Source organism: Cololabis saira, chromosome 3 (assembly GCF_033807715.1).
Source record: "Cololabis saira isolate AMF1-May2022 chromosome 3, fColSai1.1, whole genome shotgun sequence".
Taxonomy (NCBI): Eukaryota; Metazoa; Chordata; class Actinopteri; order Beloniformes; family Belonidae; genus Cololabis; species Cololabis saira.
Genome location: NC_084589.1, coordinates 20410312 through 20427731, shown reverse-complemented (window position 1 = coordinate 20427731; position 17420 = coordinate 20410312). Strand labels below are relative to the sequence as shown.

Genomic DNA, 17420 nt, shown 5'->3' with positions numbered 1-17420 from the left:
TCAGGAGTTTCTGCTGCAGACAGAAGGCGGTTCAGTGAAAAGATTACAGGTTTTTTTCTTCTAATACAACGAGCTGGCACAGTTATTCCTCTCTAGTGCCAGTCTGAAAAGAAAGCAACAAATACCCAATAACATGCCAATAGCCCAAACACTTGGGTGTCTTTTCATCTTTCAATTAGTTTGTTATGATTTATATCATTTTTTTCTTCATGTTTTTATCTAGAAAATCCCACTGAGATCAAAATCTCTTTTATAAAAGGAAGACCTGGCCAGTGTAGCACCTTTACAGCATGTTAAAATGCAACATAGAAAAACAGACACACACAAATGATGAAATGGAAGAATCTATAGCTTGTTATGGAAACACATCGTCTCTGCGGCAGACAGATTCGTGGTGAACTGAAGTACCAAACACCAAAGCCCCTATAATGTTCACTGGTGGGACTTGAACAGCTGATGCTCCAAACCTGGGAAAGTTTGCAGGCAGCATAACAGAAAGCTTTACATGTAAAATTCACACTGGGAATCGCTGGAGGCTTGATAACTATTTTAAATTTGTCATGTCCCCATCTTTTGAGGGAAGTTGAAAAAAATAAAATAAATACATTTAAATTTTAAAAAAGGAGATAAGAAGGCACAGAAAAGAAGAGGCAGAAATAAAGTGGGTGTTCAGCATGCTCTCTGTGTCCTGAATGTTCTGGATGCCTAGTATGGCCTGGATGTTTAATTGGCATATCCCGAGCCATGAATAATTGGCATATGGCCGTTATCACATCAGTCTGTGAACCATTCTTGGTGAAAAAGAATAAAATAGAGCTCTGTGAGCTGGTATAACAAGCCTAATTGCCAACCTGGTAGAGGAGGGATGACAGGCTGACACATAACAGAGAGGAGGACACGGGGCCGATGGATGGGAACCCACAATGGACCTGCTGCACAATGTGATCCAGTTACACAAAAATCAACCACCACAGTCAGATTAGATTAAGGGACTTTAAGAAAAAAAAAAATCTACGCAAGTGAAGTCAATGGCCTGAAAAGATTGCATTTACTGCAGTAAAATGATGACAACCATGTCTGGTTTGGCTTGTAAAGACACATCCATTTATTAGACAATGTGGCACGCAGAAATGGGTAGGATTTTCAGAGTTTTCCGGCAGACTTCTACGCATGAACCCACACACATTTGTTGAAAACATGATGAAGCAAAAGAGGACCATGAGCAGACAAAGATTAAATCTCTGAGGATGAAATTTAGTTCTGATCATTCACAGTGTGAACATGTCAGCGTTGTGATTATATATTTAAGTTCTGGCCTGGTTTCAAGGATTATACTAGAATTGTCTACCATTCAATATCTTCTTGTTCATCACATGTGCTACATATTTTTAAATATATTTTTAAATAGAGCTGAATTATCATGCAGCTCTAAAATGGTGAAATTAAGGATTAGTTTATGTTTATTTATACATGTACTTTGTTAAAAAGGTACAATACTGTAGCTACAGCCTGGATGATATGCTGTTAGTGAGAACATACGTCCTCCAAAGTGAAAGTGCACAACGGAACATCAAGTTGAAAAACACCTCATAAAAACCACATGAACTGTCTTTGAACTGTTAGAACATGAACTGTTATTAGCATGAGCTGCGTGCGTTTTCTCTTTTTTCTGATGCTACTAAAAAGAAAAAAACTGTGAAGTTGACATGAACAAGCTGAAAAAGACCAAAAAGGCCAAATGATCTTACGTAGTTCCAGCTGCGCACACTCAGCAAACCCATCTCTATTGCAAATCCTCACCTAACTATTTTCTTTGAACTAAATTACATTTCAAATTAAAATGCAATTATACCGAGAAACAGCTAATTTATGGGAGATGATTTTGCAGTATGCTTCTCCACAAGACTTACAGTGTAACTGAACACAAATGGAAAATCTCATGCATGTTGAGGGGATGTTTCCAGCTAGCACAGACAGACTGGTAAAAGTAAATTCAACTCTAGTTTTGCTGTCCAGATATAGAAAAGAAAACAAGTGGGGCAGAAGGAGGCGTTGTGTTATGTGTACACAGCATGCGTTGTGTGCCCATGCACACGTGTGTACATCTGTGCATATTCCCTTGGATCCCGTTTCCATTTTGCACCAAACTCTGCACAACAACCTCAATGGAAAAAGAAATGAGGATACAGTTCAAGCTATTGAAATCATTATTTGAAAGCTAACAAGTTTTTTTTTATAGAAACCAAATGAAGAGACCCAAGTCGGTTTCTCACCTTCCCCATTTGTTAAGATTTTATTTCCCAGTTTTCTGGCTTAAGCATGATACCAACTCAGTGTGAGCACAACTAAATTACTTCTATTATGATTCCCAGTCTACATTTCATTTGAAAATGGCACCTTTTTCTGTTTGAATGCTTCAGTGCAGCCATTCAACTCCCCATCAAAACTCCTTTTTACTTGTTGATTACAGTGAAATGCCAGTCTCATTTTTTTTTACTATACTCACTTAAGCATTTAGCAAATAATGAAATTAATTTCATTGTGATGTTAGTGCTTGTTTTGTGTAGCCAAAAGTGACTGGATTCCAGTTGCATCTTTAGCACATATTCACAATGAATACACAAAAAAACTTGGACTTATTCACCGCAGTCCTCAGCAAACGGGCTTGCACTGTGCCATCAACAAATACATATATTTTCCTCTGTATAATAAAAAGGTGCAATTACTGGATCTGTCTCTTTGTGTTTCTTGTTTAATGGTGTTTTAATGTACCTAATGAGGTCTGAACTCAAGGGATTTTGAACCATATGCTCTTGATGTGATTCTGTCTTGAAGAAGAAAAAAAATGCAAGAGATCCCCCTCTTATTAAGCTTTTGGGAGAGAGGGCAGAGGGTGGAAAGAAAACTTAGCAGAGCAAAGATGTGGAAAAGAAGACATAGGCTCCAGTGACAGCAGAATGAAGCCCTTTACACCAGTATTAATATCCGGATGTTAGAGAAGCATAAGAAGACCTTTACAAATCCACCCTCAGGGCTTTTATTTTATTTTAAGATTCTGACCAACGTCTTAAAGATCACATTTACTGCCTTAACCATACAATATAACAAAGGCGAAGGCACCTTTAACAGCAGGAAAGGAACATAGACATCTTAAATATGCACTAACTGCATGACACTGAAGTTCAATCTTGGTGTCAGATAAAGATCAAAACCACAACTAACGACACACAACTTTCTAAAAGGCAGGGAGCAAAATTAATTGGGAACAAAGTTAATGGCTATTTTGACAGAATTTCCAAGATTAAATGTTCCCACTGCCAGCACTATTACTCCTTACTAAAAATGGAATAAAAATGTAGGAGTCTATTTAAATCAAAATTCAGTGCAATACATTTTTGTTTTCAGTAATGGTTTGACTGATAGATGTTTTGGTTATAAATGAGCAATCACAGATATAAAACGGGTGGATAAAAGTCATTTGTGAGGTTTAAAAACAATAGTTGCAAACCCATCCCCAAATTTAAATCGTATTATATCTGCTACTGTTTTTGTTTACATAAAAACAAAAAACAGTAGTAATTATCACAAAAGGACATCATGACCTTGTTTGACTTCACTATATCTGAATAAATATCACAATATTATTTTTGTCCATTGGTTTTATTCTTAAAGCCTTTACATATATAGCTACAGTACACCTCGAATAGAAAAGCATGAATGTTTTGCCATGCCTGGTGTAAATTATCTTCTAATTTTGTGTCTGTTTTTCTCCAATAACCAGAAGAGATGCACCAGTACGTGGGAGGAATTAGTTTGGTGGTTGAAAGCACCTATGACCAGCACTCATGCTGTGTTGTTTCTGCAGGTACCACTCAGTTATTTTTATTTATAACTCACTGGAATTTACTTCAAAGCTGATCTTCCATCACAGTGTCCAAGGTTGTAGTGCATTTTCTTGTAATTTCAGGTTCTTTTGCAAAGTGGTTCGCTTGACCATTGTTGTGGAAGAATTTATAAATTGGTTAAAGTTCATGGGCATTATCAGTTCTTGCACACTTCTTTTAAGACAGCATTTCATTCAGGTTGAGATACTTAGTTTTTCCACACACTGCTTTTGCACTTGGGTTTAGTTTTAGTTAAAGGAGCCATCTGTAAGAAATGGCAAAAACTGGTACTGCAGTCACTTTCAAAATATTGTTGAGCGGCGTGTACCCTCCCCCTCCTCCCCCCGACCAGAGGTTGCCAGGTAGGCTGCAGAATGCAGCAGGAACGTAGGCTGCCATGGCTGCGATAATTAGAGCCGAGCTGGCAACCCGGATGCCGAAACAATACTGACTTGGTGATTGGGAGATAGGTGGAGGGTGGAGCTTCAGAAACAATACTGACTTGGTGATTGGGAGATAGGTGGAGGGTGGAGCTTCAGGCCAAACCAAAAAATGACAACATAAACATCAGTTGAGGGCTGCAACTCCTCTTTTTAAACTGGAATATCCTGGCTTGAGTGCTGTTGTCAGTGACATAAGTATTTGAAATTAACATGATTTTTAAATGTCTGTTGACATATCGGGGTCATTTTATGATTCGTTTTATTATTGCTCTTACATACAGCTCCTTTAAATAATTACAAATAATGATGCTCATCTTAGCTTATATTTAGCTCATTTCAAGACTTGGGTCAAGATACATACAAAAAAAAAAAACCATGATTTAAAGGTTGTGACATAATTTTCAACATACACACAACCCATATTCTCCATTTCTCTTAACCACCTGAATTAAGCCTATCCCATCACAGATAGTAAAAACGTACTTAAGGCCAAAACAGATTATGTGTAATTATAAAGACGATGACCTATCATCATACCATCATTTTTCTCCTGTAATACATAGACAAAGACACGCACACACCTATTCTTGCTCCCTCGAGTCTATAACAATGCGTTTTAACCAAAAGGGGTAATGGAGGGCATATTTGTAAAAGATCCTCAGACAGCTATTAAAGTCCAGACAACAGAGGCCAGGAGTGTCACTGAAGAACAAGAGCTGCTGGACACAACATGTGAGGAAAGGGCTGGCACTACATCTTACTCCAGGATTGGACGAAAGCATAATTCAGGGAGGAGGGAAATAGGAGCATAGTTAGTTGGATGTGACCCTAGACTTAGTGATATCAAGCAATGGAAAACAAACTCTCATAATCCAAGCTTTGAAAGGCACAGCACCACTGCATTAAAGTAAAAGCCATGTATGCCATTCTCCCAACACCATCTAGCTTGTTCTGCTGAGGAAAGGCGACTACAAACACTGGTTGAAGAGAAGAACCTTGGAGTTTATTCCACTGAAAGCCCTGGTCAGGTGATACCACTGGAAGCACCAAGACAACTGAAAACATCAACTGAAAACTCTTCCAAACACTGAAGAAGGGCGTCACATTCGCAAGGCTGTTTAAAGAGGAAGACAATAAAAGGTGAATGTTAGTGGAAAAATGCAAAACCAAAGGTTTCTCAAGCCTCTCTGCAAGGTCTGAACCGTCACAGGGTCCAGCAGATCCATGAAAACTGCTATCAAGGCCAAAGAATCTGCTGAAAGTTGGCTGTGGCCAGAAAGAGGAATTCACTGTGAGGCATAACTCTACCTAGACACAATTCAGTGCTTCATTGCTTCAGTGCTAGATGGTGACAAAACATAAAAAACCCAAATAGATCAGTAATGATAAACATGAAGATGTTGAAAGATGAAGCAAAAATGATTGTGTAAAAGTGTTCTTTTTTTGTCATTGTAAAGTACACTTTGCTATACATTATAAAAACAGAGATTTCAAAGTGTCCAAGTTAATGCTATAGTTCCACACTTCATATAACACAAAAAGCTAAAGAAGCTAGAAGTTGGCTTCAAATCCAACCAACGTGATTAAGGTATTAATTCTGTTTGCTTATGAAGCCCTAAAAGAAAATATTAAAAAAATAAAAGAAAATGGGGCATCATTTTAATTATCATCTGCCTTTAAACCTGAGAGCTTGCCCTACTGCCATAAATTGCAACATTTGCTTCAAAACTTCCTAAAAACCTACTTTTGGACAGTGTGAACAGATGATGATTTCCACATGCTGTTTGATCAACACAGAATAGGCAGAAATAAATGATGGTGTAGTTGTGTGTGGCCCTGACTCACTTCCTGCCTGCTGTGGGCGTTCTTTATTTCAGATTTTTTCCACCCTTCATATCTACTGCTTCCATGTGTATGCTTACAAATTATATCAGTTTGTGTGGTAAATTACACTGAGTGGAATACTTGCTTCATTTACTGCCAGTTCCATTGGGTTTCAAGATTAACTAAGCACTTAAATGAAAATCCACCATAGCCCCTGGCAAAGGCCATTTAGTGTGGGGTTTTCATGTTGTCTCTGTGCTTCCATAGGTTTTTTTTTGTTGTTTTTCTCCAGGTACTCCAACTTCCTCCCACAGTCAATTATGCCAGGTTAACTGGTAATTCTGAATTGGGATAGGCTCCAGCAGATCCCAGGTATAAATAATGGATGGATGCCAAGCTAAGGCCTTATGAAATTTGGTCAACTCTTGAAAAAGAGGCATGGTATATCTCTTTTAAAATCCACCTTTAAATGCTAAACTAGCATGGCTCTCTGCTACATACAAGTTCAGTTTAACACAGGTGGCCAGGACAAACAAACAAACACAATGCACAGAAACACAATGATTAGATCTGAGGGGGAGATGGGAGCTGTGCCAGACAAAGCCAACAGGATAAACAAATGAGTCTTAGCTGCAGGTCTCTGCTTTTGTTTTGACTGTATAAACACTCATAGAAGACAGGAATGAGTGATTCAATCATCTTTACCACAACAATCACCAGTACAACGTCACAGCTGCTGCTACTACCGCTTTGAGTCAAACTACAAGCTGTGACAAAAGGAAGGAGATGATAGTTTCTTTAATGACAAACAGCCAGCTAGTAGACACAGCGACTACTCACCCTCTCACACACCCACGCCTGCACTGTAAAGCACACAAACTGTGACATCTGCCTACACCACGCTGCTGATGCCAAAACCCATTGACACACAAGAATATACACAAAAATGCACATGCTCACAGACACATGTACACTCACACATTCAGATTGATGACAGCAACACACACACACACACGCACGCACGCACGCACGCACGCACGCACGCACGCACGCACGCACGCACGCACGCACGCACGCACACACGCACACACGCAGCCTTCCAGATGTCAGGTGATGACAGGTTCCGCTTGTTAGGGGCTCAGCAGGAGCGCTTACAGGACACTGACTCATTTCCTGCCTGCTGGTGTGCTGTAGGTGTTCTTGATTGTATTCAGATTTTTATTCTTTACATCTACCCCTTACACTGAGTGGAAAACTCAGTTCATTTACTGCCAGTTGGTTCAAGAATAACTGAGCATTTAAGCTAAAATCCATCTTAGCTTCTGCAAACCACATGTCCAAGAAGAAAGAGATGCTTATCAAGAAAAACTGTTCAAATGAGCAGATAAAAAGGGTTTCACTTTACGTTAGATGTTAGGCTCAATTAATTAAAAGGCAGTAATGGCATAATTTGTTGAGTATATATTAAAAAAAGGAAAAAGAGATGTGAAAAAAAAACTAAAATATTTAGAGGGGCAGACTAATTGGTCCACTGTCCAAATTTCGTTTGGTGCTTTGATCTTCTAATAGTTTGTTTCATTTTTTTAAGTTAAAGTTTTATTTGCTTAGGATATTGTGGGATTTTTCAAATGCTTTATTTTAAGACAAAGCAGCTTTTAACATTAACCACATATTTTTAAATACATAAAGTTAAAATCAACAATGAGAAAAAAGACTATACTACCCTAAAAAAAATAAAAAATCTCACATAAAAGTCATAAGACACTTAAGCAGTGCTGGGTTACGGCTAAGATCTGTGTGTCATAGCTTACTGTGCAACTCCCATACTGTAAATGACAAGTTTTGTTACAGACTTGGATTATGGAGCAAAGTCCAAATGCAAAAATCTTAACACGAGTATGTGCGGGCATTATGGGAGTACGCCCTCACAAAGTCAATACAATGTAGAGTCTCTTTAGCTGCAATAGCCACACAGGCTTCTTAGTATATGCCTCTATAAACTTGGCACATCTAGATATGTGGATTTTCGTCTATTCCTCAAGTCAAAACTGCTCCAGACCCTTCAAGCTGGATGGGGTCTTCTTGTGTACAGCAATCTTTAAGACATAACATACATTCTTGGTCTCACTGAGGTTTGGACTTTGAAAGACCATTGCAGTTCTTGAAACACTCACGTGGTATGTTTAAGTTCATTCTCTTTTCAGTTGAGCAAAATGTATCCAAGTTGATTCATTTGGGTCATTTCAAAATTCAAATAGTTGAAATGATATTTCACTCAACAGTGAAGAAAAAAAAATCATCAAAAGTAAAATTCTGTTAAGACAGCAAACCGAGTGAGGCTTTCACATGAAAAGCAACTGAAAAATCCCCAAGGACAAAGGAAAAAAAAAAAAATGGTAAACATGACACGACATCCAACAATGTCTAAAGCAGCAGTGTTCTGGAGACAGAGAAGCTGGCAGTCATAGTCCCTTCCACATCTCCCTGTCTTTTATGCTTTTTGTAAATGAATAATGCAAATGGTACAAATGATATGTCTTCAGATGCATTCATACTGCTATTCTACAGTGATGAAAGCTTCAGTACAAAGATCCTAACCTGCCTTTTTCTTCCTCTCTGCACAGTTGGCCATTAAGTCGGTGTCACAGAAGACATTTTGACATGTCACAGTAAAAAAAGCACCGGAGCAAATAATACAGGACGGATGAATTACACATAGCCACTTCAATTTCAGGTCCTTCAATTGCTTATGCTCACAGTGACATGTCAAACTGTAACAAAGCTCAAACCACAGCCTTTATTATTATTATTATTATTATTATGGCTTCCTGTATGCCATCATTTAAAAGGTGACCTGATGAGACGGTGTGCTAAAGTGGACCTCATTAACAAACAATTTAGGGCAAAAACAAAGTTAAACTGCACTGTATGATAAAGCCAGCATGGCCAAATTTTCTGCAAACGAATTTCTATTTTTAATATTCAACACTCCTGTCATCAGTAACCTTCAGTATCTCAATGAGCTTGCTTTTTTTTTTTTTAAATATTCTGCACAGCCAGTTCTCAAACTGGACCAACAAACACGACTGGCTGTGAATGCTGGGAGGTCGGAGACACTGCAGCAGAACACTGATTGCTCCCCAGAGTACGTCCCCTTCAGACTGTCTGACCGCATGCTGAGAGAGTGAGACTCTTGCTCAGGGGGAACTTGAGCAAAACAGATGCTCCCTGTCATGGGGGACTTGAACCCGGGTGATTTAGCGATAACAGATATAAACCAGGGGGGGGTCAAACTTCTGCCCTCTCAGTCCGGCTCCAGTGCAGTCACTGCCTTGTTTACCCAAAACTACTCTTTGTATTCCAAATTAGTTTCCAAGGCAACTTGTCAGTGCTTTTAGGAAAATAAACAGATTACAAACATGAACATGCAAACTCTCATGCACAGACACAGAGAGGAAATGCACAGATATGCAGCAGCGCACACCATTCCCAAGAGACAGGTGTTCTCCCAAGAGATGTATCATACGTTTCCTCCAGATCTCTTTCCTTGTGCGATACACTCCACTAGAGTGGCTTCTATACACACCAAGAAAGAATATCAGGCAAATTTGGGCTTAACATGTCACGCTCTCATAAAACAGAAGTGTACATGCTTGGCTTGTGTCAGCACCTGCCCCCACAACCACCGAAAATACAGGTTATGCATTTTGTTCATGTTTTACTGCTTTCCAAAATGCGAATGATCCCTCTTAATTGCCTTTACGCAGAAGCGCTGTCTCTCTGTTATCTCTGAGTTAACCCTTGCAGGTCTTCTTTTGTATCAGCCTGTTAATCTCCCTTGGTAGTTCGCTCTCTGTTTCACACTATCCATCTCATTCCCTCTCAGCACTTTCCCCATTAAATTCACATTTCAGCTCCTCACACTCCCGTTCCTCCATTCCCCTCTCTCCCCCCTCCCTCTGTTCCTTTCCCCTCTCCCCTTCTTTCATATCTGGATAAGTTCTCAGCTGGGACCAGCTTCTCCCTCTGCAATGCAGCCAGTGTGCCCCCATGGGAAACCTCATCACCATGTTTGTGTGTTTCCCCTTTTTCCAGAATGGCATGCATGTGTGTGTGTGAGAGGAGCTGTGTTCTTCCCTTGAAAAGGGGGTAAAAACGACCCTTGCATGGAGTGGCTTCCAGTGAGTTTGTGTAGGTATGTGCAGGTGGATGATAATGAGGCAGATGATGTTTATATCTCACAGTGAATCTAGCCTGTCAGCGGCGTAATCTTCATTCAAAAAAGAAAAAAAAAAAGATCAACTGTAACTCCCAAAGCTGTCAGCACTCTTCAGGAACTGTTTGGATACTCCAAACTGCACGGTACTCTTGATGAAAGAGTCAGAGGCAAGGAGATGACACATTTTGATCTTATACATTTCTTTCATGGCATCCTTAGAAATATCAACTGTTCATTTCTGCAAAAGACAGCCTGTGACCTGTTTTCAAACTGTAGAAAAATCACATTTTGGAGTGACTGCAGGGTAGCTATAAACCAATTCAACTGCTGTAGGGCAGTTTAAAAACTATACTGGTCAATACATAAATAAATAACACTGAAGAAAACATTATAGCTTCATCTTTCTATCAGTGAAAACAGATAGGATTTCATTCAAATCCTTGCTGTTTTCCCCCTCAGGGAACTGCATATACCAGGGAAAGTAACTGGGGTGGTAGTGAAGGAAACCATCTGCCAGGTAAAACTGAAAACTTGCACTTCTTTGTATCTATATATCCACTAAATTCCTGCAAAAGATGAATAGCACATCCAAAAGGTCAGTGAGATATGAAGTCATGCATACATCGCCTATTAGGCTACTTATCCTTATGCACATGTTGACGAGCCTGTGCACAGGGACAAGCGCTAACCTGGGGTCCTACAGCATGACAATGTACATCCAAAGCTCTTGTGGCTGAATTTCACCGACACGAGATACAGTATAGACTAAATTATGGTTCCACGTTAAATCGATGCAGAGCCTACGGTGTAGCCTACGGCGTTGGTGTAACGCAGAACCATAAATCAGCCTTATCTGTGCAACCACAGGCACGCACACGTGGGCTCCCAAAAAACATGAACTCATCTCATGGGAGTTCATTCAAGAGGGATCCACGTGTGGGGAAGAAAAAACAACAACTTTTCCTGCAACAATCTCCGTGTGTAGTACAGTGGCGTCAATTCAGTGGAAGCTAAGGTATGGCAAGGTTACGAGTCACAGAACTTAACCAGAGTATCAATCAACACGTCCAGCAAATACTCATCACAGAAGTCTGCTATGTAGTTTATCTGTGTGGTCAAGAAAACTGGAACTTTTTCAAATGCAGTCTCGCTCACTGCAAAAACTCAAAATCTTACCAGGAATATTTGTCTTATTTCTAGTTCAAATGTCTCATTTTTAGTCATTTTTAGTCTCATTACACTTAAAACAAGAGACATCGCCAGAAAAATAACTTATTTGACCATTTTCACCTGTTTCAAGTAAATTTTCAATTGAAATAAGTAGAAAAATCTGCCAGTGGAACAAGATTTATCTTCTCATTACAAGCAAAACATTTTTTATTTTAAGTGAAAATCTACTTGAAACAGGTGAAAATTGTTGTTTTTTGAGTTTTTGGGTCTTGTCTTAAATTGTCTTAACTAAAAATTAGACATTTTAACTAGAAATAAGACAAATATTCTTGTTAAGATTTTGAGTTTTTGCAGTGTATAATAACTAGTGAAATCGATCATGTTGTTCTGATTTGCATTTGTAGTTATTCTATATGTATTAAGTAATAGAATAATCAATACAAATAGACAGAGTAATTCCATAAATGTATTTAAAAAACAAACATTTACATTTTCCCTTGAAGCCAAGGTGTGGCGGCTGCCATACCTTGCCATACCCAATTGACGCCCCTGGTGTAGTAGTGTGTAGTGTACCTTCCAGCGTCACCTCCCGGCCGGCTTGTTTCAGCGCCTGCACAGCCTCGTCGTGGGTCGCGTCGCGCAGGTTCACGCTGTTCACGGAGAGGATGGCGTCCCCGACATACAGAGCCTGGGTCTGGTCCGCTGCGAGCCCCTTAAATATCTTACTAATGAGGATGGGCATTTTGTTCTCCTTCCCCCCTTTAATGCTTATGCCGAGTCCTCCGACGTCCTGCTTGGTCACCTTAACGCAGCGCTTTCTGTTGGCGATGGCCTCGGGGACGCGCTCCGGCAGGTCGGTGAACGCGGTGCGCACAGCCTGAGCCTGCACAGGACCGTTGTTGGAGTTGGCGTTCCTGTTGTCCAGGTAAGACCCGTTGGTGACGCCGTTGGAGTGGACGTGGTCGTTATTATTCCCGGCGTCGTCCTCCTCCTCGCAGCTCAGCGTGAGCGCGTCCTCGCCCAAGTTCACCAAAACTTTGTGCCACCGCTCCCGCACCAAAACCTCCAAAAATCCACTTTTGCGCGCACCGGAGCCACCCGACACCCCCGCCGCTGCTACCACCGCCATTTTTGGAGCATTTCTGTACTAAAAAAAACGAAAACAAATCACATGTGATAAGTTCCCAACGCGCTCTCGCACTCCCGTCTCCTCGTATCGGAGCGCAGGCAGGACTTCGACCCCGGTGAAGTTTCTGCCGGGGTTTGTCAGCCAGCCAGATCTCCCCCCCTCTCAGCGCAAGCACTGCCTTCCACTCCGCCTGCCTAAAGATCCTATCTACTGGGTGGAGTTTTCCTCTCACCGCCGACAACCGATCCCATCTTCAGATTCTGCATGCAGAAAAATTGTTGTGGATTTTACAAGCGCGCCTGACGCACTGATTCAAGTCTGATTTATGGTTCCGCGTTAAATCTACGCCCAGCCTACGCCGTAGGGTACGCGGCGAGGCGCACCGTACGGTGCGCCTCGCCGCGTACCCTACGGCGTAGACTCTGCGTCGGTGTAACGCGGACCATAAATCAGCCTTTAGGGTTAATGCAAAAAAACTCTACCGTCAACATTTGGATAAATACGCCAGTTTAACACATGTGACATGGATCCAAGTTTTGATTGCAGGTTTAGGAATGTCATACGTATTATTTTTTTTACTATTTTGTGTCCCAAGTAAAAAGGCAAGATTGTTGTGTGTGTAATGCTTTTAACTCTAATTTTGTGTACGTTTGCTTGTGACAGATTTTTTTAAACATAGTTTTAAAGGTCCGGAAGTAAAAACATAACTGATCTTTCTGCAGCAATGAAGCCGTAACAACTCTTCCGATCAAGGAACATTTCAGTCATGCCAATGCTTCTTTTCCCACTCTTGCCAACCTGCCATCTGATTTAAATCTAATTGAAACTTTGGTTTAGTTCAGCAATGTGACTGCGACACCTACAGGCGACTTCCCCCAAAATTGTTTTAGTGTAAAAGCACGCTTGTATTCTGGGAATAATAGTAAAGTCACACACCCACTCAAGTAAGCAAAAAATAAAAATAAAAAGCCAGCTGCAGACCTACAACAGAAGACAACCCTGCAGTTGAGCCTGGCCGCCTCACTCGACCCGGAAACTCTGGCTCTCCGACACTGTAAGCCTTTTCAGTCTGTGTAATAATTGCTCCATTCAATGTTAATGTATGTATGCATTTATCAATTATTAAGGTTATATTGCTTTGTTTATTTTTGAAGACACTTGCTAGTTATCTGGAGCTGACACCTGTAAAACTCAGAATGACATTCAGAATGAACACCAGTGAAATGTGAAACTCTTAAAAAAAAGAGTTTGAATGCAATACAATTTTAAATATCTGAACAAATATTATTTGCTCTTAAAATCAACACTGAGGGGTTTGTCAGATATTAATTTGTATGATGAATTTTTACATTTTTTTTTTACTTTTCACCCATCTAAAATTGAGTCCCGGTTTGTTGTCCCACACAACATTAATTGATTTTTTTTTAAATTTTTAATCCATCCATTCATGAACAACCAAAACAAAAGGGACAAACCTTTTACTTCACATTTCAGTATACTGGAATGTAATCCACTACACAACAGCATTCATACACAGTTTCTATTGTCCTCTTGAAGTAATTTCCATACCACTCACACTTATCACGCTTGACAATGTACTCACCCTTTTTATAAAGAAGCCTTCATTTACCAATTTCAGGCATGCATGGGTGGAGATGATGTTTTCTAAAAATCTGCATTTTAGAACTCAACATGGCATGAACAGTGTTGATCTGCACGTACTACAGCAGAACAACATTTAAACACATTATTGAAACAAAAAACTTGTATGCATTTCCACTTGAATGACTTCAGTTTTTTTCTCCAAGAGGAAAGGCTGGTTCATTTAATATTTATGTGTCTTTTATAGTAAACGTGTTTTATTGTTTAAACATTTATCTTTGCTTCAGTGTGGTGTTTGTTTTCAGTTCTCCATACTTCTGCCTCAAGACATCAGTTTTGCAATGTGAGAGGGGCTAATGTATGTCCTTGTTCATGTTACAGCACATGTTGTCACTGAGTTGTTTAGCTAACTTAAAAAAATATGAATAATATATTAAACAAAAGACAGACAGTATTTAGTTTTATATCATATATCATAGTGAAAATACTGTCAAGAATGAATGCATTGTTTTATATCTTGACGCTTCACTGAGTTAGGCATAATTATTAAAATCCTGGGAATGTAGCAGGAATGCTGCACATACAGTATGTAGGACAAAAGCTTCACTCCATGCCCACCCTGTAAAGCAAATCAAATATTTATCATTGAGCTCCACTAAAGACAAGATTAACTTACTTATTCAAAGAAAGAAAAACAACGCCTGCAACAGAAATATTTTGGTTTAATGAGGTGTAGGGGTATAATTGATTTTTACTTTTATGTGGAAATGAGCTATCAGATGAAATGTGCATTCCTTGCTGGGTTAACGACCTTCAGAACAAACAAAGTGCAGTCTTATAGAAGAGGATGGTAATTAAAGGTTGCTAATTAATCTTTTTGAATCCTTTCTCAGCTCCCCATGTTGATCACACACTTTGTTTTCATTTCAACAGAGCATGGTTGCAAACAGGTAAGGAGATACCAAACACACATGGAGGTTGTTTTGTTGGTCCATGTGACGAGATTTTCTGGATGTTTTGTTTAACAAATTTTGACCTTGTGTCTTTTTTCCTATTTTCACACTGTCTTCAAATATTTTCTTTTTTTTTAATCATTCTTACAATTACTTCTCTTTTATTGTGTCATTTTCTTTGTTAGCTTTCTGATGATTTCTGAATCTGCTTCTATTATTGATTAACCCTGGTTCCCTAGTCTGTCTTTTCATCTGTGACTTTTAGCTTATGTTGGTATCGAGAACACGAAGGAAATTTTTTTAAAGTTTGCTACTGATGAAATGGGTTATATTTTTGTTTGTTATCTGTCAGAGAAAGGGAGAGAGACTGTTTTCCAGAATGCTACATCACCACTGTATTTGTCCTTCCAGGAAATAAAAATTCCTTAGGGGAGCTTTCTTTGGAAAAAATTGTTTTTTCAAAAAGTTATTTTTTCCTCACGGCCAAATATGCCCTTCGTCAAATAAAAGCCTTTACAAAGACATTTATTTACATATCTGGGCCCCTGCTGTTTACATCTGCATTTACTAGCTCACAATCCTCACTTTCTTCTTCTCTCACTCCCACTCTTTTTTTTCATTATAGATGTTTGCATATGAACTTATTTGACCAAGTGGTAATGAGAAGAATACCATGAAGCCTTAACAGTGTGGACTGTCTTTGTGCAAATCCTTTCATGTGGTAAAAATAATGTGGAACATCACCCCCCCTCCCAAAAAAATACAATAAAACAATTGCACCCCGCAAAGATGACATAGATAAAGCCAAGGGGTTCTAGAAATTGCTTTTGGTTGCACGGAAAATGATTCAAGGATTCAAGGATTCTTTATTGTCATAACAGCACACATTTACATATGAGATGGTATGAAATTTAGTATTACTCAAGGTCCTTAGTTTCAGCCCAATATAAGAGAAAAATGATATCAAATCACTTAAATTAGAAAAAGACAAATCTAGAAATATAGGTTATAAAGACAACAACAAAGCAATCAACAAAGAGCCCAGTTTAGTACACTAAAAACGTGCAAAAACGCAATTAAATGCGAAAGAGGTAGTTCAATTTGCCACTGGCCTATATTGCACAACCTTGACATTGCACCTGCGGTGGGGCGGGCGAGGGGGTGAAAGGGGGATAGGGGCGCTAGCGAGCACCATTGGCGTTCAGACTAACAGCTTCTGGAAAGAAGCTGTTTCTCAGCCTGGTTGTCTTACTCTGGATGCTCCGCAGCCTTCTGCCTGAGGGGAGGGGGTCAAAGAGGGGGTGTGCAGGGTGGTTAAAGTCCTTGATGATGCAGGGAGCCCTCTTTCTGCATCTGCTGGGGAAAATCTCTGTGGTGGTGGGCAGGCTGCCCCCCACAATCTTCCAAGCAGACTTCACCACCCCCTGCAGCGCCTTCTTCTCTGTATGCCGAGCAGCTGCTGTGCCACGCCGTGATGCTGGTACTGAGGACGCTTTCCACCACACATCGGTAGAAGCTCGTCAGTACAGAGCTCCCCAGTCCAGCACCGCAGCTTCCTCAGGAAGTAGATTCACTCCTGCGTCTTCTTGAGCAGGCTAGACGTGTTGCACCCCAAGTTGAAGTCCTCGGACAAATGCACTCCAAGGTACCTGAAACTGGAGACCACTTCCACAGCAAACACACAAGTGTGTAGTAAAATCTTAACATGCATATCTGAAGTATTATGAGTTAAATTGAGCATTTTTTTTGTAGCTTATAAATGCACTATTTGTCCATCCATCCATCTATCTTCGTCTTGTTCAGGGTTCCAGAGTAAAGATGGTTTTTGTCCCAAAGTTGAGTGTTTTATCCCAATAGTTTTGTCATTTTAATTAATTGAGTTTATTGTATAGGATTTTACAACCTCTAAATATTATTTAATCATGCGTAATGTGTTTTAGGACGTATAATGTGTTTTCAAATGTTTTATCTTTTGTTATGTGATGGTTTAACCTTCAATATAAATAGAACAGACTTGAAGCTCAGACCTCCCTCTTCTTCATCTCTTACAGGAGTATATTGATGTGTTTTCTGCCCAGAACAGAGGGGTAATCTGTCTAGCTTGTACTGGGATTTCCATGTCCCAGTTGAATATGCTGGTAACACCATCTCAGTTTTGACCTGCATTTAATGCGAGAAACAAACAAACCAGCATTT

The 17420-nt window shown here is 39.8% G+C and overlaps 1 protein-coding gene across 1 annotated transcript in view; it reads right to left on the bottom strand.

Annotated features, from left to right (window-relative positions):
* The window catches only part of sntb1 (syntrophin, basic 1), a 39716-nt gene extending 26901 nt beyond the window's left edge, over positions 1-12815 (bottom strand). Inside the window, exon 1 of the mRNA XM_061716439.1 lies at positions 12114-12815. Coding sequence (XP_061572423.1) covers positions 12114-12669 — 556 coding nt within the window. The 5' untranslated portion in view covers positions 12670-12815. The remainder of the gene's footprint in view (positions 1-12113) is intronic.
* Between the last annotated feature and the right edge of the window lie 4605 nt (positions 12816-17420).